Raw genomic sequence first — 25,941 nt, 5'->3', positions numbered from 1 at the left:
CATCCCATAACACAGACTCTGTTTTAATAACTGAATAAGTGGGTGAAAACAGTCTCCAGTTTGGAACAGGTAAATCTAAAACTATTCCCTAAAACTTTTCCTGGACCCATCAATCTATTCTCTCCTCATGAGACAACACCTAGTACAGTTTCTCCAGAAACACGAGGTGTTTGAATGAGCACAATGGTGTTTGAAGTGACAGCCAGTGGGTGTGCTGCTAAAATGGCTCTAGAAATGTATCACTTTTTCAAAAGCCCTAACTGTGGCAATCGTCTGTTTCTTTGGTGTAAATACTCTCTTTTGGCCAACTGCACGGTGCCAGTGGGTATGCACTGTATGCAGAGCTGGAATGTTCGAGTATAAACCAGCTGCAGCACACTCACTGATGATCTCAGTGTACACACAGGTCGTCTTCTATTTTAAAATTTAGGGTTTCCCTGGTGGCGCAGTGGTTAAGAATCCGCCTGCCAATGCAGGGGACGCGGGTTTGAGCCCTGGTCCGGGAAGATCCCACGTGCCGCAGAGCAACTATGCCCGTGCGCCAGAACTACTGAGCCTGCGCTCTAGAGCCTGCAAGCCACAACTACTGAGCCCACATGCCACAACTACTGAAGCCCGCGTGCCACGAGCCCGTGCTCCACAACAAGAGAAGCCACCGCAAACAAAGAGTAGCCCCCGCTCGCTGCAACTAGAGAAAGCCCGGGCGCAGCAACAAGGACCCAACACAGCCAAAAACAAATAATTAATGAATTAATTAATTTAAAAAAGAAAGTTTAAAATCTATGGTAATTTCCACCTCAATGTCATGCCACAGTGATAGTGAAAGCATGATGCCAAAATTATATTACATCCACATTAAAGGTAAATAGAAAACAACGGCAATGTTAATTGTGGGAAAAAATAGAGTGCCTAGAATCCCAATATGTAACTGGTGAGAGTTCAAAGTGTTAACAGTCAATGAGGAAAGTAGATAACAATTATCCATTAAAAGGAAGAGACACACGTCTCTAGCCCCTAACTGTGTACCCTAGAGGAAAGTGTGTGCGTATGCATATGATATGTTTGTAACAGAGAAGAACAAACCTGACTCCATATTGGACCTATTCCTTTAGCTCCAACCCTTGTGCTCTGTTGCCTGTGCTCAGTCATGCACCTTTGCAAAAGAACGTTGCCTATAGCTTGAAATATACAGAATAGCCCATTCTCAAGACTCTGACCTTTAAAGGTATAACACTTCATACATACAGAGATAAAAAGTTGCAGAACAGAGAGTAACCTTTTCTTGTTGGAGGTTTAAAGGAACATGATGACCAGAGCTACATGGACAGCTGCAAGAACAAAGGATTCCAGCATCAAAAAGTGTGCAACAACCAGCCACACGTCCTCCGCTGTGTGTGTGTGTGTGTGTGTGTGTGTGTGTGTGTGTGTGAATGCACAGGTGGGTGTTTAATCTGTATTATCTCTGTTCTCCCTGGAATTTTCTTCCCCATGGGGCAAAGGCTACTTTACATTTAATAAACACTGTCTGACCCCCCCCACACACAAAAAAACCCCATCTAACTCGGGTAAGAAGGTTCTTTGGGGCATCAGTCCACCACCTTCTGGGTCTGCTGGCTTTCTGAATAAAGTCACTATTCGTTGCCCCAACATCTCATCTCTCTGTCCCATGGCGAGCAGTATGAGCTTGAACTCAGCACATTCATGAGGATGTTGGCAGAGGTGTCACTCATTTTAGACAAAAACCACAGACATCAATGGCACAATTAATATTTGTGGTTTAAAAGAAGACATACAGATGGCACATGAAAAGATAACCAACACCGCTAACTAGTAGAGAAATGCAAATCAAAACTACCATGAGGTACCACCTCACACCGGTCGGAATGGCCACCATTAAAAAGTCTACAAACAATAGATGCTGAAGAGGGTGTGGAGAAAAGGGGACCCTCCTGCACTGTTGGTGGGAATGCAAATTGGTGCAGCCACTATGGAGAATAGTATGGAGGTTCCTCAAAAACCTAAAAATAAAGTTTCCAGATGATCCAGCAATGCCACGCCTGGGCATATATCCAGACAAGCTGTAATTCGAAAAGATACGTGTACACCTATATTCACAGCATCACTATTTACAATAGTCAAGACATGGAAACAACCTAAACGTCCACTGACAGATGAATGGATAAAGAAGATGTTGTGTGTGTGTGTATACATATATACACACACGCGCACGCGCACACACGCGCACACGCACACACACGCACGCGCACACACACACACACACACACAATGGAATACTACTCAGACATAAAAAAAATGGAAAAGGGTGGGAAAGGGAGGATGGGAGAGAGGGGATATGGGGACGTGTGTATGCATATAGCTGATTCGTTTTGTTGTGCAACAGAAACTAACACAGTAATTAGTGAAGCAATTATATTCCCATAAAGATCTATTTAAAAAATTGAGGGCTTCCCTGGTGGCACAGTGGTTGAGAATCTGCCTGCTAATGCAGGGGACACGGGTTCGAGCCCTGGTCTGGGAGGATCCCATGTGCCGCGGAGCGACTAGGCCCGTGAGCCACAACTACTGAGCCTGCGCGTCTGGAGCCTGTGCTCCGCAACAAGAGAGGCTGTGATAGTGAGAGGTCCGCGCACCACGATGAAGAGTGGCCCCCGCTTGCCACAACTAGAGAAAGCCCTCGCACAGAAACGAAGACCCAACACAGCAAAAATAAATTAATTAATTAATAAACTCCTACCCCCAACATCTTCTTTAAAAAAAAAAATTGAAAGAAAAAAATGAAATAATGCCACTTGCAGCAACGTGGATGGACCTAGAGATGATCATACTAAGTGAAGTAAGACAGAAAGAGAAAGACAAATACCATATGATATCACTTACATGTGCAATCTAAAAAATGACACAAGGGACTTTCCTAGTGGTCCAGTGGCTAAGACTCCATGCACCCAATGCAGGGGTCCCAGGTCTGAACCCTGATCAGGGAACTAGATCCCACATGCTGCAACTAAGAGTTCGCATGCCACAACTAAACATCCTGCATGCCTCAAAAAGGATCCCGCACGCGGCAGTGAAGATCCCATGTGCCACAACTAAGGCCAGGTGCAGCCACATAAATAAATAAATACAACACAAATGAACATATCTATGAAACAGTAACAGACTCACAGACATAGAGAACAGACTTGCGGTTGCCAATGGGGAGGGAGGTATTGGGAGTTTGGGATTAGCAGATACAAACTATTTATATATAAGATGGATAAATGACAAGGTCCTACTGTATAGCACAGGGAACTATATTCAATATCCTGTGATAAACCATAATGGAAAAGAATATATATAGGTATAACTGAATCACTTTGCTGTACAGCAGAAATTGACATACTGTAAAGCAACTATACTTCAATAAATTTTTTTGTTAATTTTTTAAAATTTGTGGTTTATATATATGCAATGGAATATTATAGGGCAGTAAAAATTCACAAACTGAAACTACAGACAGAATAAAGATCCATTTTGAAACCTGGAATTAAATAAATAAAAGAAAATGTTAAGAAGCATGACTGTAATATTACTCCATTACATACATAATGTTCAAGAGGAGACAAGATTTACAACTTAGGGAGGCATAACTCATCTTGACCCTACCATAAAAGAAGGAAACGATTTCCATGTAATTCATTAGGGTGGTAACCTGTATGGTGATGCTGGAAGCTTTAGTTCAAGATGGAAGCCACAGGGTCTTCTGGAAAACGGGTAATTTCTCACTGAATTTCTTTCTTATTGCTTTATAATTAACATACAATATTATACTAGTTTCAGGTGTACAACATAGTGATTTGATATTTTTAAACATTATGAAATGATCACCACAATAAAACCAGTTACAATCTGTCACCACACAAGGTTGTTACAGTATTATTGACTATATTCCTTATGTGTACATTACATCCCCATGACTTATTTCTTCTACAGCTGGAAGTTTGTACCTCTTAATCCCCTTCACGTATTTCATCCTTCCCCCCTCCCACACTCCCCTATGGCAACCACCAGTTTGTTCTCTGTCCCTATGAGTCTGTTTCTGTTTCGTTTTGTTTGTTCTTTCGTGTTGTTTATTTTTGCTTTTGTTGCCCTTGCCTAAGGAGACATATCCAAAAACATACTGCTTTCTTAACGCCTTATAGATTTAAGAACACAGCTTTTTCACCTCCTCGGTTAAGTTTATTCCCAGGTATTTGATTCTTTTTGAAGTAATTCTAAACAGGATTGCTTTCTTGATATTCTTTCTGATAGTTCATTTTTAATGTATAGAAAAGTGGAAGATTTCTGTATATTAATTTGGTATACTTTACTGCAACTTTACTGAATTCATTTATTAGTTTTAATAGGTTTTGGTGGAGTAATTAGAGCTTTCTATGTATAGTATCATGCCATCTGCAAATAGTTACTTCTTCATATTCAGTCTGGATGCGTTTTATTTCTTTTCCTTGACTTATTGCTGTGGCTAGGACTTCTACTACTATGTTGAATAAAAATGGGGAAAGGGAGCATCTTCTCTTGTTCCAGATCTTAGAGGAAATGAATTCAGCTCTTCACCCTTCAGTATAATGTTACACTTTACATCATGATCCAGTGAGATTCATTCCAAGGATGCAAGGATGGTTTAACATCCATAATCCAACCAATGGGATACACCACATTCACAAAATGAAGGACAAAAACTATATGATCATCTCAATAGATGTAGAAAAAAACATTTGACAAGATTCAACACCCATTTATGACAGAAACTCTCACTCAAGTGGGTATAGAAGGAACCTACCGCAACACAATACAGGCCATAATGACAAGCCCACAGGTAACGTCATACTCAATGGTGAAAAACTGAAAGCGAACCCTGTAAAATCAGGAATAAGACAAGGGTGCCCACTCTCACCACTCTTCTTCAACGCAGTATTGGAAGTCCTAGACAAAACAATTAGGCAAGACAATGAAATAAAAGCCATCCAAATTTGACAGAAAGAAGCAAAACTGTCACTATTTCTGGTTGACTTGATTTTGTATGTAGAAAACCCTGCAAACTCCAACAAAAATTATGAACAAATATAGTAAAGTTGCAGGATACAAACTCAATATACAAAAACCTGTTGCACTTTTATTCACTAAAAATGAGCTAGCAGAAAGAGAAATTAAGAAAACAATCTCATTTACCATTGCAATAAAAATAATAAAATACCTAGGAGTCAATTTAACTAAAGAGGTCTCAGAGACCTGTACATTGAAAATTATGAGACACTGTTGAAAGAAACTGAAGACACAAATAAATGGCAAGCTATTCCGTGCTTAGGTGTTGGAGAATATAACACTGTTAAAATGTTCATATGACCTAAAGCAATCTACAGATTCAGTGTAACCCCTGTCAAAATCTGAAGCACGTTTTCCATAGAAATAGGACAGAAAAAAATTCTAAAATTCCCATGGAACCAGAAAAGACCACAAAGAGCTAAAGCAAGCTTAAGAAAAAAGCACAAAGCTGGAGGTATCACACTCCCTGATTTCAAACTATCATCACAAACCATAGAAATCTAAACTGTATCACAGTGGCAGAAAATCAGATACGTAGCTCAAAGAACAGAATTGAGAGCCCAGAAGTAAACTCACACATATATGAGCAATTAATTTACAACAAAGGAGCAAAGAACATACAATAGAGAAGGAATAGTTTCTTCAGTAGATGGTGTTGGGGACTTCCCTGGCGGTCCGGTGGTTAGGACCCCGTGCTTCCAATGCAGGAGGCGCGGGTTCAATCCCTGGTCAGGGAACTAAGATCACACATGCCGCGTGGCACGGCCAAAAAGTAATAAACAAACAAATAAATAAATGGTGTTGGGAAAACTGGACAGCCACACCAAAAATAAAAATAAAAATAGACCACTATCTCATACCACACACAAAAGTCAACTCAAAATCCATTAAAGACTTGAATGTAAGGCTAGAAACTTTAAACTCTTAGAAGAAAACAGAGTACGCTCTTTGACACTGATGTTAACAATATCTTTCTAGATCTGTCTCCTCAGGCAAGGAAATAAAGGCAACAATAAACAAATGGGATTACATCGATCTAAAATCTTTCGCACGGTGAAGGAAACAATCGACAAAATGAAAAGACAACCTATGGAATGGGAAGAGAGAGTTTCCAATCATGTATCTGACAAGGGGTTAATAACAAAAATATATTTAAAAAACTCATACAACTCAACAACAAAAATACAACCAACCTGATTTTAAAATGAGCAGAGGAAGGGAAGAGACAGTGTTTCAAAGAAGACATACAGAAGGCCAACGGGCATGTTGAAAACATGTTCAACATCACTAATTATTAGGGAAATGCAAGTCCAAACCACTATGAGACCTCGGCCCTGGTGGAACGGCTATTATCAAAAAGGCAAGAAATAAAAAGTGTTGGTGAGGACGTGGGGAAAAGTTATTCTTCATATACTGTTGGTGGGAATGTAAACCGGTGCTGCCACTGTGGAAGCCAGTATGGAGGCCCCTTGTAAAATTAAAAATAGAACTACCATATGCTCTAGGTATTCCACTTCTGGGCATTTATCGATGGAATAGAAAAACACTAATTTGAAAAGATATATGCACCCCCGTGTTCATCGCAGCATTATTTATGATAAACAAGACATGGAAACAACCTAAGTGCCCATCAACAGATGAATGGATAAAGAAAATATGATACATCGGGACTCCCCTGGTGGCGCAGTGGTTAAGAATCCACCTGCCAATGTAGGAGACATCGGTCTGAGCCCTGGTCCAGGAAGGTCCCACATGCCGTGGAGCAACTAAGCCCGTGCACCACAACTACTGAGCCTGCGCTCTAGAGCCCACAAGCCACAACTGCTGAAGCCCGTGTGCCACAACTACTGAGCCTGTGCTCTAGAGCCCGGGAGCCACAACTACTGAGCTCGCACGCCCAGAGGCCGTGCTCCGCAACAAAAGAAGCCACTGCAATGAGAAGCCAGCGCACCACAACGAAGAGTAGCCCCCGTTCGCCACAACTAGAGAAAGCCCGTGAGCAGCAACGAAGCCATAAATAAATAAATAAATAAATAAATAAATTTATTATTGCGTTTTCATTTCCTGTAGGTTAAACTGTGATTTTTGTTGTTGAGACCCTTGATGGAACATATTCCAGAGACCCATGGATCCCCTCTTTTCCTTCAACCTACAACCATCCCTCCTTCTCCCCTGTACACTCCTCGGTGCTGGGGAATCTGCTAACTTGCAGAAGAGGATGGTCTATAACAGAAGATGTAGGATGGGATCCATGGGTTTGTACAGGATCCAGAGAGTCAGTGTACGCCTGGGGCTGTATGTGGGATGTTTTTTTGACTTATTGGGGAAGACAGGCTGAGCAACCTCGGGTACACCACTACCTTTTTCTGGCTTTGGTGTCCCTGTCAAAGATGTGGGGATCTGGAAGAATACCCCCAAAAGCCTTGACTCTCTTCCATTTGCAGATGCTGCCACTGTGGACCCAGAGCCCATGGAAGACCGACCGATGAAGGGCGAGGTGAATCCTCCCAGCCCCAACCCTCACCATAACTTGAGCCCTTCCACATATCCAGTGCTCCTGCCTTCAGATATCATGTCTCAGTACATCATTCTTACCCTTCTCCCCTCAGGACCCTACAGCAGAAGACACACAGGATGTGATACATGCCCACATGAACCGCTGCACCCTCTCAGAGACAATATTCACTTCCATTCCCCTGAGCCCTACGTCCTCCTCTGAGTCCAGTATCTACATGGGACTCGATGTAAACCAAGACCATGCTGAGACCTGACCTGGCCCAGGCTCTGAGCACACAGAGTGTTACAAAGCAAGGACCTGGACCTCTTCTTAAAGGGGCTCCTCCATGGACACTCTTCCTTCTCCTCAAACCCAGGCCCCCAGCTCTGAGGCTCACAGTGGAGTCTCAAGACATGTAGGATGGTCTTCAAAATCCCACAACCCCTTAGTCATCTCCCAGCTGTTCTATTCTAACTATCCAGCCATTTCCGGATATTTTATTGCACTCACCCGCACATACTGGATAGCAAATCACTATCATCCTTTTTCTGAAATTCCACTGAAGCAAATCTAGAAAGTCTGCCAGTTGATACTTCAAACTATTCAGTTAAAACGACGACAGCAACAACAACTATCCTGTAAAATTTTACAAAGATGAAGTATAAAATGAACTTAGTTACAAAACAGAAACAGACTCACAGAATTAGAGAACAAACTTATGGCTACCAGGGGGGCAGCGTGGGGGGAGGGATAGATTGGGAGTTTGGGATTGACATGTACACACTGCTATATTTAAAATAAAATGCCTCAGAACCTTTTTTTTTTTTTTAAGATTCCATACGTATGTGTGAGCATACAGGGGCAGGACAGGAATAAAGATGCAGACCTAGAGAATGGACTTGACACAGGAAAGGGGAAGGGGAAGCTGGGATGAAGTGAGAGAGTGGCACGGACATATACACACTACCAAACATAAGGTAGATAGCTAGTGGGAAGCAGCTGCATAGCACAGGGAGATCAGCTCGGTGCTTTGTGACCACCTAGAGGGGTGGGATACGGAGGGTGGGAGGGAGACGCAAGAGGGAGGGGATATGGGAACATATGTATATGTATAGCTGATTCACTTTGTTATACAGCAGAAACTAACACACCACTGTAAAGCAATTATACTCCAATAAAGATGTTTAAATAAATAAATAAAATGCCTTTGCATGAAAAAATAAAAGCAATGCAAGTAGGTGAAAAAAAAAAAGATGAAGTATATCCTGTTTGAGGTATCCAGTATGGTGGCCACTAGCCGTACAAGGGTACTTAAATGAAAATTAGATGAAATTAAATAAATTTTAAAATTCAGTTCCTCGGCTACACTAGCCAAAATTCAAGTGCTCAGAAACCGCACATATCTGCTCACTGCCACACGGAACACAGCAAATACGTGACACTTTCATCGTGGCAGAACACAACAGCTGTTCTAGATTGATGACGCCAATGTGAAGACAGAATCCATATTCTTACAGAGCTCAGTCTGATGGAAGAGACCCACAGGTAGGGATGATACTTAACATAATATTACGAGATGACCATACCTAGTGGAATGTAAGTGACAAGGAGAATCTCTTCCTGGAAGGACTTATCACCTCTTAACTCCGTGAAAATTTCTGCCGGATATATTTTCACCCAGACTCTAAGAATATCACCTCGTGCTTACACGGGTTTTTTTAGCACCCATCGTTTTCTGGAAAGAAACCACACATCTATTCTTAGTACACAATACACTCAGGAAGGTGGCTTTTGCGGAACTCTCCAATCTTACCCTTAATTTTTTATTTTCTAATTTAATCAGTGTCTTCACAAAGAGCCCACAAACTACTACATACAATAAACTAAATGGAGTTAATCTTTAAAAAATTGTGGATCAGCTATGTGGTACACCTGAAATGTATATAATATTGTCAATCAACTATACCTCAATTTTTAAAAGAGAACAAAATCCTGCCGTTAGAGAACATGGATGGACCTGCAGGGTATTATGTTTAGTGAAGAAAGTCAGACAGAAAAAGAGAAATACTATATGTTTTCACTTATGTGTGGAATCTAAAAATCAAAACGAACGAACAAATATAACAAAACAGAATCAGACTCACAGATACAGAGAACAAACTAGTGGTTGCCTGAGGGAAGAAGAGGGGTGGCGGGGAGCAAAATAGGTGAAAGGGATTAAGAAATACCAATGACCAGTTATAAAATAAGTAAGTCACAGGGATATAACGTACAGCACAGGGAATATGGTCAATACTTGATAATACTTTGTTATGGTGTGTAATCTATAAAAATATCGAATCACTGTGTAATACACCTGTAACTAATATAATATTGTAAGTCAACCATACGTCAACTTTTAAAAATTGTTAGGTGTCCAAGGAACTTGGAAATACACACATACAGGGAAAAGATGATACAGTATAAGGAAATCCATAAATTAAAAAAAATCATAAAATTGGCATTTTCAATAAAAAAAATTTACTATCATAAAGATGGTTGAGCATTCAAGATAAAATATAATGTTTGGGAATTTTCTTAAACGTAGGAAAGAAGAAATAAGAAATTCTATGAAAATCATATCCAATATGAAAAAAGAAAATAATTCAATGTACCAAGGTAATAGCAGATTAGATATTGAAGAATAAATTTCTGGTAAACTTAACAATGTCGCCATAGGTGGGTTGAGTCAGAGATTACGTTTCAAGCCCGGCCATTGTTAAATGATCTGAAGAGACAGCTCTAGTCCGAAAATCTTCCAGGAAGCCCAATTCCTCCCTCAGCTGGGCCCCCCACACTGACTTTTTTAAGGTAAGAAGAGCCCGTGTGAGTCACCTGTCCGTCCCGTGGTCAACTTGTACACGACATTAGTTGGGCCGCCACCATAACATCCTGTGTGCTTTTCAGGTTTGCTGGGTCACCGCCTTCTGTTCAGCAGAAGCAGTACTGTGCTGCCCACCATCGCCAGCCTGGCGTGTCTTGGTGGGTCCTGGAAGGGAAGGCAGGCAGGGAACTCTCTGGTGGACACACTGGGCTGGAACACTGAGTCCTCCACAGCAGAGAGCCCTGCTTCCATGGGGGCCAGGTAGACCTTGACAGCTGAGTTCATCTTCAGCTGAGCACAGTCCTAGCCAACGAGGCTCCCAGGCCAGGTGGAAGCAGGAGTGGGGGGCCAGGTCTTACAGGAGATGGACTGTCCATCGTAAGTCTTTCTTTCCAGGGTTCTTCTTGAGCCAGAGGATCTGGGCACAAGGGGGTGAGTCTTTTCCCCAAACCTTGGGTTGCCATCCACCTCAAGTAAGACCTTCCTGTAATAGGAGGGGATACAGCACAGAAGGTAGGGTGACGGGTTGACGGTGGGACGTCGTAACAATATGAGGGTGAGGCTCTTGGGAAGTAGAAAGTGGCGGCCCAGGAAAGTCTAGCCCTCAATTCTGGTCCAGAAACCCTTCCTAGACACTCTTCTTCCCTCTGCTGAGCCAGGCTCTAGGGCACCAATAGAAGACTGTGATGCTCAGACCTGGCGTGTCTGGGAGGAATCGGTGTCATCTCTAGAGTGAGGGAAGGAAGCAGTGCCAGGAGCAACAGCCCCTCAGAGGACAAGGCAATAACTCAAGTCCTCCAGCAGTTCCATGAGAGCAGGCACTGCAGGTACTACTGCTGCTGTCCTGCTTCCAGAAGAGGGGGAGAACCGTATACCGCGCCCCTGAGACTCCAGGAGGTTGTGTTGTAGGCTCCCCCGCGTCACGTGTTTCTCGTGTGAGCTGACATCATTTCACTCAACGCAGGTTACTCTTCTATTCATTGTCTACACTGTCTTGTCTTATGCAACTAATTTTACATTATCAACATCTAGTAAGAGTCCGCGAGTCGGCACTTGCTCAAAGTTCTCAGCAGATGTTTTTCTTGTCGGAGATGCCATGTCTCTGTGGCGTAGGAATCTCCATGGGGCATGGGTTCCCCTGGTTTGGAAAGGAGCCTTAGAGACGTGGGAAGGAGGAGGAACCTCTGAGCACAGAGAGGGGAAGGGGCTCCCCATTTTCCTCCCTAAGCTGTTCCTCCTTCTCCCCCAGGTGGTCAGGACAAGCCCTCCCTGTCAGCCTGGCCAAACCCTGTGGTTCCTCAAGGACAGCATGTAACTCTTCAGTAGACTCCCATCTCGGCTTTGACAGGTTCAGCCTGTACAAGGATGATGGAGCCCACGTCCCTGGGCTCCCAGGCATAACATTTCAGAACAGCTTCCTCATGGGCCCTGTGACCTCAGCACACGCAGGGACCGACAGATGTCACGGTGATTGCAGTCACTTCCCCTCTGTGTGGTCAGCACCCAGTGAGCCCCTGGAGATCGTGGTCACAGGTCAGAGAGCTCTTGTCCAGAATGGCTACCCGTTGAGCCAATCTTCCTAATCCCAAAGTTTCCTGGTGGAAGTGTCAGTCAGGGTCCAGTCAGAAAAACAGGAAGCACTCCAAGTATTTTAGATAAAAGAGTATTTAATGCAGGAACTTGGGTACTAGAGTGGGCAGAATAACTGTACCCCATGATGCCCACATCCTAATACTCCAACTCTATGAATGTGTTATGTTACATTCCAAGGGAGACGAAACTGGATAGGGAACTAATGTTGGTAAGCAGTTGACCTTGAGATGGGGAGACTATCCTGGGTTATCCAGGTGGGCTCAGTGTCATCACAAGCGTCCATATGAGGGAAAGAAGGAGGCAGGAGCGTGAGCATCAGAGCAACAGCGCATAAGAAAGCCGCCACCCACCAGCGCTGGCTTCGAAGATAGAGGACAGTGTCATGAAACCAGGAATTCCAGCTGCCTCTCCAAGCTGGAAAAGGCACGGGAACTGATTCTCCCCTAGAGCTCCAGAAGGGAACACAGCCCTGCTGACACCTCGATCTTAACCCAGTGAAACCTGTGTCAGACTTCTGACTCCAAAACTACAAAATCATAGATTTGTGTTCTTTTCAGCCACCACGTTTGTGGCAATTTCCTACAGCAGCAATAGGGAACCAATACAGGTATCCAGGTGACGGATAAGTTAGGAAACCAAACAGGGGAAGTGAGGCTACCCAGCAATAGGTAAGAGCAGGATGCTGGTGCCACCACTAGGCTGGAGTGACATAAGGAGGGGGCAGTGTTCATAGTGCCGGTCTCAGGGGTGCCCCACGGAAGCAGGGACCATGGAGAAGGCACGGACATGGCAGGAGATGAGCCCCTGCCCTGCCCCCCATCCACAGGCACAGGCTGGAGGGACACTGAGAGGTGCTGTAGTCCCTGCCTTACTGCTTAATTTTTACCTCCTACCAGGGGTTCTGATGTGTCAAAAAGAACATGAACCTGGAGGCTTCCCTGGTGGTGCAGTGGTTAGGAATCCGCCTGCCAATGCAGGGGACACGGGTTCGAGCCCTAGTCCAGGAAGATCCCACATGCCACGGAGCACTACGCCCGTGAGCCACAACTACGGAAGCCGTGCACCTAGAGCCCGTGCTCGGCAACAAGAGAAGCCACTGCACTAAGAAGCCCGCGCACCGCAATGAAGAGTAGTCCCCGCTCGCCGCAACTGGAGAAAGCCTGTGCGCAGCAACAGAGACCCAATACAGCCAAAAATCAATAAATAAAATAAATAAATTTATTTAAAAAAAGATAAATAGGGCTCCCCTGGTGGCGCAGTGGTTGAAAGTCTGCCTGCCGATGCAGGGGACACGGGTTCGTGCCCCGGTCCGGGAAGATCCCACATGCCGCAGAGCGGCTGGGCCCGTGAGCCATGGCTGCTGAGCCTGCGCGTCTGGAGCCTGTGCTCCGCAACGGGAGAGGCCACAGCAGTGAGAGGCCCGCGTACCACAAAAAAAAAAAAGATAATTTCTAAGGCTCCAATGTATAGCATGGTGAGTATAATTAACGATACTGTATTCTATACTTAAAAGTTGCTGAGAGAGTAGATCTAACCACATACACAAAAAAAGAAATGGCAATTATGTGAGGTGGTAGAGGCGTTAGCTAATGCCACAATGGACCTCGTTTTGCAGCACCGAAGTGTATCAAATCAACATATTGTGCACCTAAACTTACACAATGTTATGTCAATTATATCTCCATAAAGTTGAAAAAAAGAGTGACGCCTTGCAATGAAAATGAGACAGCCAGTAGGAAGTTGATGTGAAATATCTGACTTCTCATACTTGAAGAACTAGTAAGAGCCAGGTATCTGTGACCAAATTTATCTGTCTGTCCATCTGTCTATCTACCTACCTACCTACTTATCTACCTACCTATCTAATTTATATTCTCTATCAATCCATCATCTATCTACAGATTACAGGTTTAAATATAGATACAGATATAGGAAGTTCTTTCTTTAGAGATGGTGAATACCTCCTGAAAAAAAATTCCTCTGCATGCTGGCATTGAGATAATCCAAAGCATAAGAGTACACTGCCTGCCTGATTGAGCCCAAACTTGGTCCATGAATTCCGGGGAGGACATGTGCATCCGTAAGAGCCAAGGCCACTTGGCTTTTGACTGACGGGTCAATGGAGAAATACCTCTGTCTGTATGGTACCCATCTAATATCCTGTCCCAAGCTCTTCCATTTAGATGTGGGATGTCGTCCAAAGAAGGATTTGAGCCCCATTAGACACTGGTTAAGGAAAACACTCACTTCTCATCTGAAACATAAACAGGGAGATTGATCTCCTCTCAGACTCCACCCAAGAGCTCCCCAGAATGAAGTTCTTTGGAAAGGAACCATTCCTGTGGAGTAATAGGTGTAGAAATTCTCTGATGAGGAACTCTGCTGTCATATTTCCTGTGGATCTTACTGTCTCATGAGAACCTGTCATCTGCTGATGTGCACCAACAAGTGGCTAACGGGGCTGAGGCTGGCTGTGTCGGAACCATGACCCCCAGAGACACCACCCTCTTCTGCCTCGGTGAGTCCTCAAATGCAAGTGGGTTAGAGGGAAAGATGGGGGGATCCCCAAATAGTCAAGGTCTCTCTCAACATGAGAACTCAGTGATTTTAGGAACTGCAGAGAAGATTCTTAACTCCTTAGTGGAGAGAGACGGTCTTTGCCCAGGTATCTGTAACTGCATCTGCCCAAGTCCCAACTCCATGCTAGCCTGTAAGGCTCCATGATCAAGTGGTCAAGTTGACCTTGTGGGGTTCATTCAACCCATGCCATGCTGTCTGGAGACCCATGATGGTTCCAGAGTTCCTACAGATGAGAGCCTCAGGGCTGGAATCTGGAAGATAAAACTAAAAGATGTCTTGTTTACTATGTTTGCTGTAGAAGAAAGAAAGGTCACCTGTGGGACTTCCCTGGCAGTCCAGTGGTTAAGAATCCACGCTTCCACTGCAGGGGGTGTGGGTTCGATCCCTGGTCAGGGAAATGAGATCCCACATGCCCTGTGGTGTGGCCAAAAAATAAAATCATTTAAAAAAATGACACCTGTATGTCATTATGTTGGGTGATTTATAATAAAGACTGGAAATGTGCAGATTGAGTTTTCATGAATGTCTCTCTTCCAGTGCTCTGTCTTGGCCAGAAGATTCAGGCGCAGGATGGTAAGTGTTCCCCTAAGTCTCCTCCAGTCGCCCTCTATCCTCATGGCAGCTCCAGGATAGAAGAGCAGGAGACATGGTCCAAAGCCCAGATGAATTCCAATTTTATTCTTTGTTCTAGCTGTCTCTGCTGTGCTCCCCTTGCGTAACTTCCACCTCACTTTGGTCTCTTGGGATCCCTCAAACGCATTGTGCTCAGACCTGGATTTAGCCTTTGCCTCTGTTAAGCTGACTGTCCCTCAGAGGTGTGCATCTTACTGAATGTTCGCGACTGCAGGGATGAGAAAGTCGGGAACCATCTTCCGTTGTCCAACAGCCTCCCTACATCAAATGTACCTGCTTTCACAACCTAACTCTCCCCACTGCTATCCACTTTGCTTCATTTAAAAGGACACTGCCTTAGAGAGCTTTGCGCAAGTACCTTCAACTCTCAGAACCAATTTCTTTATCTATAAAAGAGAAATAAAAATAATAATGGAATCTATTGGATCATTGTGAGGCTTAATCGAGATAAACCATGTAAATAAAGTAAGTTACGTATTTGGTAAGTGTGTTACCTGTGATGATGAGGATGAAGGTGATCATGGGGGATAAAAAAGGTATTTGGACTCTATATGAAGGCCCAAGTCTCCACTTTCTTTGATTCATTACTTTTTTTTTTTTTTTTTGGCTGCGCTGGGTCTTCGTTGCTGTGCGCAGGCTTTCTCTAGTTGTGGTGAGCGGGGGCTACTCTTCATCGCGGTGTGAGGGCTTCTCATTGCCGTGGCTTCTCTCGTTGTGCAGCACAGGCTCTAGGCGCCTGGGCTTCAGTAGTTGTGGTACGTGAGCTCAGTAGTTGTGGCTCACGAGCTCTAGAGCACAGGCTCAGTAGTTGTGGCGCACGGGCTTAGTTGCTCCGCGGCATGTGGGATCTTCCCTGACCAGGGCTCAAACCCATGTCCCCTGCATTGGCAGGCGGACTCTTAACCACTGAGCCACCAGGGAAGTCCTGATTCATTACTTTTTTTTTTTTTTTTTTTTTTTGCCGTACACAGGCCTCTCACTGTCGTGGCCTCTCCCGTTGCGGAGCACAGGCTCCGGACACGCAGGCCCAGCGGCCATGGCTCACGGGCCCAGCCGCTCCATAGCATGTGGGATCTTCCCGGACCGGGGCACGAACCCGTGTCCCCCGCATTGGCAGGCGGATCCCCAACCACTGCGCCACCAGGGAAGCCCCTGATTCATTACTTTTTAATGCTAATTAATGATACAACATAAGGTTTTCTGAGAAGACGTGCTTACTTTATTTACTCTCCTATCTTCCACAATGAGTAAGCCAAGTTCTATCTACAATGGATGCTTAAATTATAAATAGAAATGTGACTTTGGGCTAAAAAATAAAATAAAAAATAAAGGGACACTGCCTTAGTCGCACCCTCCTGTAGAACCTGCATGTTCTTCTGTAGTGCAGTACTGAATTGCTACTGTATGTTCTGTCACCCCAACTACCTTCGTCCTCCTAAGGGTGAAACCGCTTGTCCATCCATGGCTCCTTTCTTCCAGTTCCTTCTAAAGACTGTAGCCTGGATTATTTGTGTCTTTAAAATACGAATATATTTACCTCCCTCTTAAAGGTCCTCAGTAGTCAATCTTCAGATAAACCTACCCACTTCCCCAGGTCTCTCAAGCTCTGCCCACCTGGCTGGTGACTACCCGTCCAGCTCACCTTCCACTCTCCCTCTGACTCTCTCTGCTTTTCACCCGTGCTGACCTTAATTTAGCTTCTCCTTCACTCCTTGCACCTTATTAACTCGGGGATGTCCTCCGTTGTCCTTCTATCTAACTGCAAGGCTCCAAATGTTCCTATCCACGTTGCCTAGGCAATTTTTTTTTTAAGGCCGCACTGGGTCTTAGTTGCAGCATTCTGACTTCTTAGTTGTGGCATGTGGGCTTCTTAGTTGCAGCATGCGTACAGGATCTAGTTCCCCGACCAGGGATCGAACCTGGGCCCCCTACATTGGGAGCGTGGAGTCTTACCTACTGCGCCACCAGGGAAGTCCCTGCCTAGGCAGTTCTTACGCATCCTCACATAGCAGCTGAACACTCGAGTGTGTTATCAGATCTCCAAGGTCTACACCTTCAGAACTGCTGACCACACGTCATGACCTACAGTTGCATCCTTGTGTATTTTTTAAATTAATATCTGACTTTTTTCTATATCATCATTCTTACAGGTAGGGGTCTGTTTAGGTCAGCATTTCTCAACCTCGGTACTATTGACATTTGAGACTGGATAATCCTTTGTTTTAGGGGCAGTCCTGTGAAGTATAGGATATTAAGCAGCATCTCGTCCTCTACCCGCTACATGCCAATAGTATCTTCCACCACAACTGTGACAGCCAAAGATGTCTCCAGATATTGACAGACTGTCCCCTGGCAGGGACAACTGTCTGTCTCCTGTTGAGCGCCACTGGTTTAAGCCATGATAGTAGATAAACAATGTGCTGAGTTAATGGAGGCATCTCTCTGTGTATCTCGGAATAACAAATACATGGGAGGTACTGGTGAGTGAACGATACTGAACATAAGGAAGTCCTGCAGGGTTCGTCTTGCTTCACAACAATCCTGCTGAGGACGGCAACCTCCCTTGTTTCCCCCTTCACAGAGCTGCAGTTGAGCACATCACTATCAGGTCTAAAATAGACGATACACCTTGACAAAGGGAACCAGCAGATTCTGAGTATCCCTCCCCCTGTTTGCTAGGTTCTGTATAGGGGTTAAAGCCAAGGACAGAAGTCTTCAACATGCAAAATCACTCGCTTAACGCCACTCCGTGTGAATGCACTGGTGCCAAGAAGCTAACCCGCACCTTCGGGTACCCCAAAACATTTCCAAATCCCGTTCCATCCTAAATCGCACTCCCGGAGCGGGAGGTTCCAAGTCCCAGCCTTTCCGCCCTCTCTCACAGAACTAATCATCATATCCGTCAGACACTTGTTGGCTGTCCCCCACATTGCATTCTCTAACTGCTGCAGGAGAAACAGCTCTCCCCCACCTGCAGAGGAGCTGGAGGGAGAGAGTCCTAGTGTGCAGACCAGGCTGCACCACTCTTCAGTTTGTGGCCTTGAGCAATGGGCACGGTTTCCCCAAGCTTCAGCACCCTTACGTTAGAGTGAAGAGCAGAACTGCATTCTCGTAAGGATCACCATGGCAACAAAACACCAAACAAACTGCCGGCCAGACCAGCGGTTGCTAGGGGCTGCAGAGAGGGTAGGATTAACGTGGATGGGGTCTCCTCTGCGGGGCGATGAAAATGGAAGCAGACGGAGGTGATGACTGCCCGACACTGAATGTACTGAATGCCACCGAATGGCACACGTTAAAAATGCTTAACTTTACGTTATGTAAATTTCACCTGAACAAAAAATACATATAACAAGGAAGGAATTCAGTTCCTCAAAAAATCCTTCAGTTCTCAAAAGCTAAATGTCCAATCCAGCAATTCCACTTGCATATATATAACAAAAGAAATTGAAAGCAGGGATTCTAACAAGATAGGTATACACCCACGTTCATAGCAACATTATTCACAATAGCCCGAAGGCGGAAACAACCCAAATAGCCATTGACATGAATGTATAAGTAAAACGTGGTCTATACAAACAGTGGAATATTATTCAGCCATAAAAAGGAAAGATATGCTGACATGGGCTACCACATGGATGGGTCCTGATGACATCACACGAAGTCAAATATGCCAGACACGGAAAGACAAATATTGTGTTATTCCACTGACGCAAGGTACGCAGGATAGGGAAATTCATAGAGACAGAAAGTCAGTTAGAAGTGACCAGGGCCTAAGGAAAGAGAGAGTGGAGAGTTACTGCTTAATGGTTACAGGGTTTTTGTTTGAAATCATGAAAACGTCCTGAAAATAGATGGTCGTGATGTTGCACAATATGGTGAGTGTAATTAACGCCACTGAGCTGTGCACTTAACATTGGTTTACTGCTGCTTCCCACTAGCTAGCTATTTTACATTGGGTAGTGTGTGTCGATGCTACTCTCACTTCGCCCCAGCTTCCCCCTCCCTTGCCAAAAAAATGGTTTAAATAGTAAATTTTGTGTTTATGTAACACATTTTATTTCACCACAATTAGAAAATACTAAAAACAAGTATTTTAAAGGCAGGAAATATAAGTCCATCACACCTTAATTTATTTGTTCCCCCCATAGTGAAAGAAAGAAGTATGGTTTCTCCATGGCAGGGCACCTGAGTCTGGGCTCTATTTTCTTCTAGGGAATCTTCCCATTCCTACCATATCTGCCACGCCCGGTTCTGTGATTCCCTGGAATGAGTCTGTGAAGATCCTGTGTGGGGGAACTCCTGAGTCTTTCCTGTACCAACTGGAGATCCTGGGAAACTCCACATACAAAGTGGTGGAGAAGAAATGGGGATTTCAGAAGACAGCTGAGTTTGTCATTAAACGCATGGATACTAATACTGCAGGACGTTATCAGTGCCGATACAGAAAACAGTACAGCTCGTCAGTGCACAGTGAAGCCCTGGAGCTGGTAGTGACAGGTGAGGCCTGTCTCTGACCCTCAGCTCTTTTTCCTTGCTTATCTTTTCAGGGATGCTATTTTTAGAACAGTTTCAGATTTCCAGGGAAACGGAGGAGATACAACAGAGAGTTCCCACACACCCAGCACCCAGGTGCGCACATGTTCCTTTACTATGATACACCCCTTACCATTAATGAACCAATATTGATACATTATAATGAGCCGACGTTCATTGAGACTTCCTTCGTGGTTACCCGACATCCTTCATCTCTTCTGGGATCCCATCCCACACTGCATTTAGGCGTCGTGTCTCTTTAGTTCCCCCTTGGCTGTGGAAGTTGCTCAGACTTTCCTTGTCTTTGACGACGTCGACAGTTTTGAGGGGTGCTGCTCTGGTGTTTTGCAGGACGCCCCACTATTGGAAGTTGTCTAATGTTTTACTCATGATAAGACAGGGGCTATGGATCACGGTGAAGACGACCACCAAGGCCCAGTGCCTTTTTTTTTTTTTTTTTTTCGCTACGCGGGCCTCTCACTGCTGTGGCCTCTCCCGTTGCGGAGCACAGGCTCCGGACGCGCAGGCTCAGCGGCCACGGCTCACGGGCCCAGCCGCTCCGCGGCATGTGGGATCTTCCCGGACCGGGGCACGAACCCGCGCCCCCTGCATCGGCAGGCGGACTCTCAACCGCTGCGCCACCAGGGAAGCCCCAGCGCCATTTTTAATATCATAGAAGGGTACGTACTATACCAATGAATACGGCTGTTGACGCTGAGCTCGCATACCCGGCTGAGACGGTGTTTGCCAGGTTTTTCCACTGTAACATGTCTCTTCCTCCCACCCTCCCTTTCCATGTGGAAGGAAATCACTATATGCAGCTCATACCTAAGGAGTGAGGAGTTATGCTCCTGCGGTATGCGTCCAGCCCTCAGTTTGAAGCCCTGTCCTCAGGGTGGCCTAACCCCGTGTTTCTAGAAGGTGGCACCCTGAGTTTCCAGGTTCTTCCACCTTTTCTTCTTATACAAAGAATAAAAAGAATATCCTTCAGCCCCTGCCATAACTCCTCAGACTCTCTGGATACCATTCCCTCTCTTCCCCAACATATGGCTTGTGATACTGTGACTTATACTAAGAAACATACATTTGGTCTTCATCCTCGTTCCCGGCACAGAGCTCCCCAAACCCTTGGGATTCCCTAAGCGATGAGCAATAACGGTGTCTTCATTTTCATAGGAAATCCCTGTCAACCACACCTGAGTTTATGTTAATGAGGTGACTTTTGGAAAGCACCTAAGGATGGGGGCTGGTTGCCAGGGGTCATGGGACAGTTGGAACTTTCAGCCCCACCTCACCTGACCTCCAGAGAGGGCAGAGAGGCTGGAGGTCGAATCAATGGCCAAAGACTTAAAGAGTCTTGCCCACGTAACGAAGCCCTATGCACCTCTTCCATCTGGCTGTTCCTGATACATGCTTTCATAATAAACCAGAAATCCAGTAAGTAAACTGGTTTCCTGAGTTCTGTAAGCCACCCTAGCAAATAAATTGAACCCAAGAACTGGGTCCTGGGAACTTCTGATTTATAGCCATTGAGTCAGAAGCACAGGTGACAACCTAGACTTTTGATTGGCGTCTGAAGTGGGGGCGGTCTTGTAGGACTGAGCTCTTAACCTGGAGCCCTAAACCTGGGGGATCTGACGTTATTGCCAGGGAGACAGTGTCAGAATTGAGTTGACTTGGGCTTCCCTGGTGGCGCAGTGGTTGAGAGTCCGCCTGCCGATGCAGGGGACGCGGGTTCGTGCCCCGGTCCGGGAAGATGCCGCGGAGCGGCTGGTCCCGTGAGCCATGGCCGCTGAGCCTGCGCGTCCGGAGCCTGTGCTCCGCAACGGGAGAGGCCACGACAGTGAGAGGTCCGCGTACCGCAAAAAATAAATAAATAAAGAATTGAGTTGACTTGTGAGATGCCCAGCTGGGGTCTCATAATTGCTCGGCGGTGTGGGGAGAAACTCACACGCTGCAATTGGGAACAGAATCACGTGGCAGTTCTGGCTTTAGAGACTAGATCGCTGTTTCTCGAAGCTGGCATCTCATCTGCTTGCTTGATCAGCTCTATCTACAGTAACTGGGGACAGAGTATAGATCCTGTAGTAGTGAGATGGGATGTTACCGCCTCCCATTCCATTGCAGCAGGAAATGTCAGCTTCTTCGCTTCTCTTAGCATGGATCCAACATGAGTGGCGGGGATCCAGGGGGATGACACAAAATCTTGCTAACAGCTCACTCTCTGCTCCTTTAGGCTTGTATGACAAACCCTCCCTCTCCACTAATGGGTGCCTTGTGGTGATGCCAGGGGAGAGTGTTTCCCTCCGGTGCAGTTCAGCACGCATCTCATTCGATAGATTTTCACTGAGCAAGGAGAGAAGGGCCGTTCTGTCACAGCACCAAAACGGGGGACGCTGGGGTGACTTCATTCTGGGTCCTGTGAACCTCAGCTTCTCAGGGATCTACACATGCTACAGTTGGTACAGTGGCAGCCCTTATGTATGGTCAGCCCCCAGTGATGCCCTGCAGCTTGTGGTCACAGGTAAGTGCACCCCCGCCCACACGTGTGTCCTCTTCCTCAGGGCTCTGGCTGACTGTTCAGGGCCTTGGCATCAGGCAGGAATACAAAGAGATGCACTAAGAAAGAACAGTGGGGCAGGAGAGAGTCACTACTCAGAGGACCACGAAGAGAGAAGAAGCACTTCTCTATCCATTCTTCTGCTGAGGGCCATTGAGGCTGCTTCCATGTCGTGGCTATTGTGAAAGCACTGCAATGAACTCTGGGGCGCATGTATCCTTTCGGACCGTGTCTTTCTCCAGATATATGTCCAGGAGTGGGACTGAAGGATCATACGGTAGCTGTAGTTTCAGTTTTTTAAGGAACCTCCATACTGTTCTCCACAGTGGCTGTACCAATATACATTCCCACCAACAGTGTAGGAGGGTTCCCTTCTCTCCACACCCTCTCCAGCAGAAGATGTGGTATATATATACAATGCAATATTACTCAGCCATAAAAAGGAATGAAATAATGCTATCTGCAGCAACATGGATGGACCTAGAGATTGTCATAATGAGTGAAGTAAGTCAGACAGAGAAAGATAAATATCGTGTGATATCGCTTATATGCGGAATCATTTCTTTAAAAAAATTGACACAAATGAACTTATTTACGAAACAGAAACAGACTGACAGACTTAGAGAACGAACTTATGGTTACCAGGGGGAAGTGGGGGGATAGTTAGGGAGTTTGGGATTGACAGGTACACACTGCTATATTTAAAATGAATAACCAACAAGGCCCTACTGTACAGCACAGAGAACTCTGCTCAATACTATGTAACAACCTAAGTGGGAAAAGAATTTGAAAAAGAATAGATACATGTATAACTGAAATCACTCTGCTGTACACCTGAAACTATCACAACATTATTAATCGACTGTACTCCAATATAAAATAAATACTTTAAAAAATGAGAGAGAGAGAAGCAGCACTTCTCACCCACACCACATTTGACTTTCACATCCTCTCCTTGAGTTCTCCAGTGTCCTTTGAAAACACGTGGCCTGTTGAGAAAGGAGAGGCCAACGTTTGGAGTCACATTAAGGGGTGTTGTTGAGATAGCAGATGCCAGACACAAGCTTTGACGAATCCACTTCCTTTTTCACACGCTTAGTTGCAGCTGAGAATCCTGAAACTAACCTATAATACTAGAATCCACTCGGAGTGGGTGACTGAGGAAGACTCTAAAAAAACTCTATCGAGGGACTTCCCTGGTGGTCCAGTGGTTAAGACTCGGTGCTTCCACTGCAGAGAGCACAGGTTCCATCCCTAGTCGGGAAACCAGATTCCAGATGCCGTGCTGTGCAGCCAAAAAAAAAAAAAAACCCTCTATCAAGAGCTTCATTTTTGGGAATTCACTAGTGGTCCAATGGTTAAGACTCGGGGCTTTCACTGCCATGGGCCCGGATTCAATCCCTGGCTGGGTAACTAAGATCCTGCAAGCCACGCGGCGTGGTCAAAAAAAAAAAAAAAGTTTCATTTTTATGTTGTTTGCACGCATCACTGCCCAGAGGGAGAAAACAAAGAGTTATAGCAGAGAAAAGCAGCTGCTGACTGCTGAGTGGGAATGACCACACTTGTCTCTCTTATGTACCTTGTCCAGTCATTCTACAAGCTCAGCAAATATGATAGTCATGGCACTGTAAGATCATACAGACAGAATGGTCTTTTCAATGAATGTTGCAGGGACAATTGGGCAATAGTGGAAGAGGGGTGAATTTATTAGCCTTTTCCTTTAGAGTAGATAATCAATGAATCTTGTTTTAGAAATCACCTCCTATCCAACGTCAAGGTGGTATTAATCTTCTCAAACTTGAAACATTTTGCACTTTGCAATTAGGAACTCCAAATCCACTTGGAACTGATTTCTGTATTTTAACAGGAGAGAGTTACTAGGATTTCTCAGCATTGTAATTTCACACTATTTTATTACATCCTTGAGAGGAATAGAGGCCCATGAAGTCCATAAAACAAATGGAGAAATCTTTTTAAAGGTTCAGTGAACAGAAATGTCTGGTGAAAGGTCACACAATAGTGGAGATAAATTTTCCCTAAGTTTTTGCGTTCTGTTTTTTTGTTTTGTTTTGTTTTTGTTTTTCGTGTTTTGTTTCTTCGGTGGCATGGCATGCGGGATCCTGGTTCCCTGAGCAGGGATTGAACCCGTGTCCCCTACAGTGGAAGCACAGAATCTTACCTCCTGGATGGCCAGGGGAGTCCCAAAATTTTCTCTAAGCTTATCTGAAATGTTTCTCCTACTTGCTTCCCAGATACCAGCCATCCTGTACCCTTTGTCATGTATGAGAAAGGAACACACATTGTTATGTGGGGTGAAGATGACGTAGAGGAGAGACTTTCAGACTCTGGATCCATGAAGATGTTGCAGGGACATGATTAGACAGTCACTGACACTGCCACGTGAGGAGGGAATGAAAAGCAAACACAACATGCTCATACCCACCTCCTCCCCGTTTTACAAGACTCCCCGGGGAACCACACCCTTGGACCTACGTTTAATGTGAAGTAGGGTGCTCATGAATGCATGCACGTGTGGAGGAGGGGGTCCCAGTGAAACCACAAATAGGGAAATGAGCTCCCCTTCCAGGGCTCTTGGGATGGGATGGAATGAAACATGACCAGTGATCATTCATCTCTTCTAAATTACGTCTCTAGATACCACGAACCAAGATTACACGACGGAGAACTTGATTCGAATGGGCATGGCAGGGCTGTCCCTGGTGGTTCTCTTGGTCATTCTGGCTGAAAATTGGCTTGGCCATCAGGTTCCACACAAGGAAGACCAGCAAGAACTGCCTGAACTGAGCTGCAGTAGACAGAAAACTCAGACAGAATGGACCTTCGGACTAACTCCAAAGGGTCACCAGGTAGACACCAGGCACTGAACACAACAGCCAGCACTTGTGGAGTCCTGGAAAGCTACGTGGAGAACACAAGGGAGAACGCAGTACTAACAAGCTTGGATCCCTTTGCAAACCAATCAAATGGTATTTTCTTATATGAATCTGATATATTTGCAGCCCACCCTGCTAGACTTTGGTGATAAAATTCTCAGTACAGGGCCTTCCCTGGTGGTGTAGTGGATAAGACTCCACGCTCCCAATGCAGGGGGCCCGGGTTCAATCCCTGGTCAGGGAACTAGATATACCACATGCATCCCGCAACTAAGAGTTTGCGTGCCACAACTAAGGAGCCCGCCTGCCGCAACTAAGGACCCCACGTGGTGCAACTAAGGAGAGCCCGCCTGCCGCAACTAAGGACCCCACGTGGTGCAACTAAGGAGCCAGCAAGCTGCAAATAAGGAGCGCATTTGCCGCAACTAAGACCCAGTGCAACCAAATAAATAAATAAATATTTTTTAAAAATATCAATATAATCTTTGCTTAACTCTTCCTGTGATAAAAAAAATAATGCAAAGCATTCTCAATTCTCCTTGCTGACTGTTTTTCACCCCTCCTCCACACAAGTTCTGGCTCATACATTCATTTTGTCTTGAACTTATCAGCAAAACCAAATACCATTACATCCTCCTGATAGAAGACCTTAACACCTAGAATTCCATTAATTACAAAGGCTAAT

At 45.1% G+C, this 25,941-nt stretch overlaps 1 protein-coding gene across 1 annotated transcript; it reads left to right on the top strand.

Moving 5' to 3' along the window:
* Positions 1–14,537: 14,537 nt before the first annotated feature.
* LOC309837006 (immunoglobulin alpha Fc receptor-like) lies at positions 14,538–25,325 on the top strand (the record flags this gene model as incomplete). The annotated part of the gene is made up of 5 exons (XM_082677275.1): positions 14,538–14,571; positions 15,171–15,206; positions 19,482–19,766; positions 22,039–22,326; positions 25,018–25,325. The coding sequence occupies 5 exons, from the start codon at positions 14,538–14,540 to the stop codon at positions 25,245–25,247; spliced, it is 873 nt and encodes a 290-aa protein (XP_082533401.1). The 3' UTR covers positions 25,248–25,325.
* Positions 25,326–25,941: the final 616 nt, after the last annotated feature.

The sequence above is a fragment of the Grampus griseus genome, assembly GCF_964374135.1.
Source record: "Grampus griseus genome assembly, chromosome: 19".
NCBI classification, from domain to species: Eukaryota; Metazoa; Chordata; class Mammalia; order Artiodactyla; family Delphinidae; genus Grampus; species Grampus griseus.
This window is presented reverse-complemented; position numbering and strand designations above follow the sequence as displayed.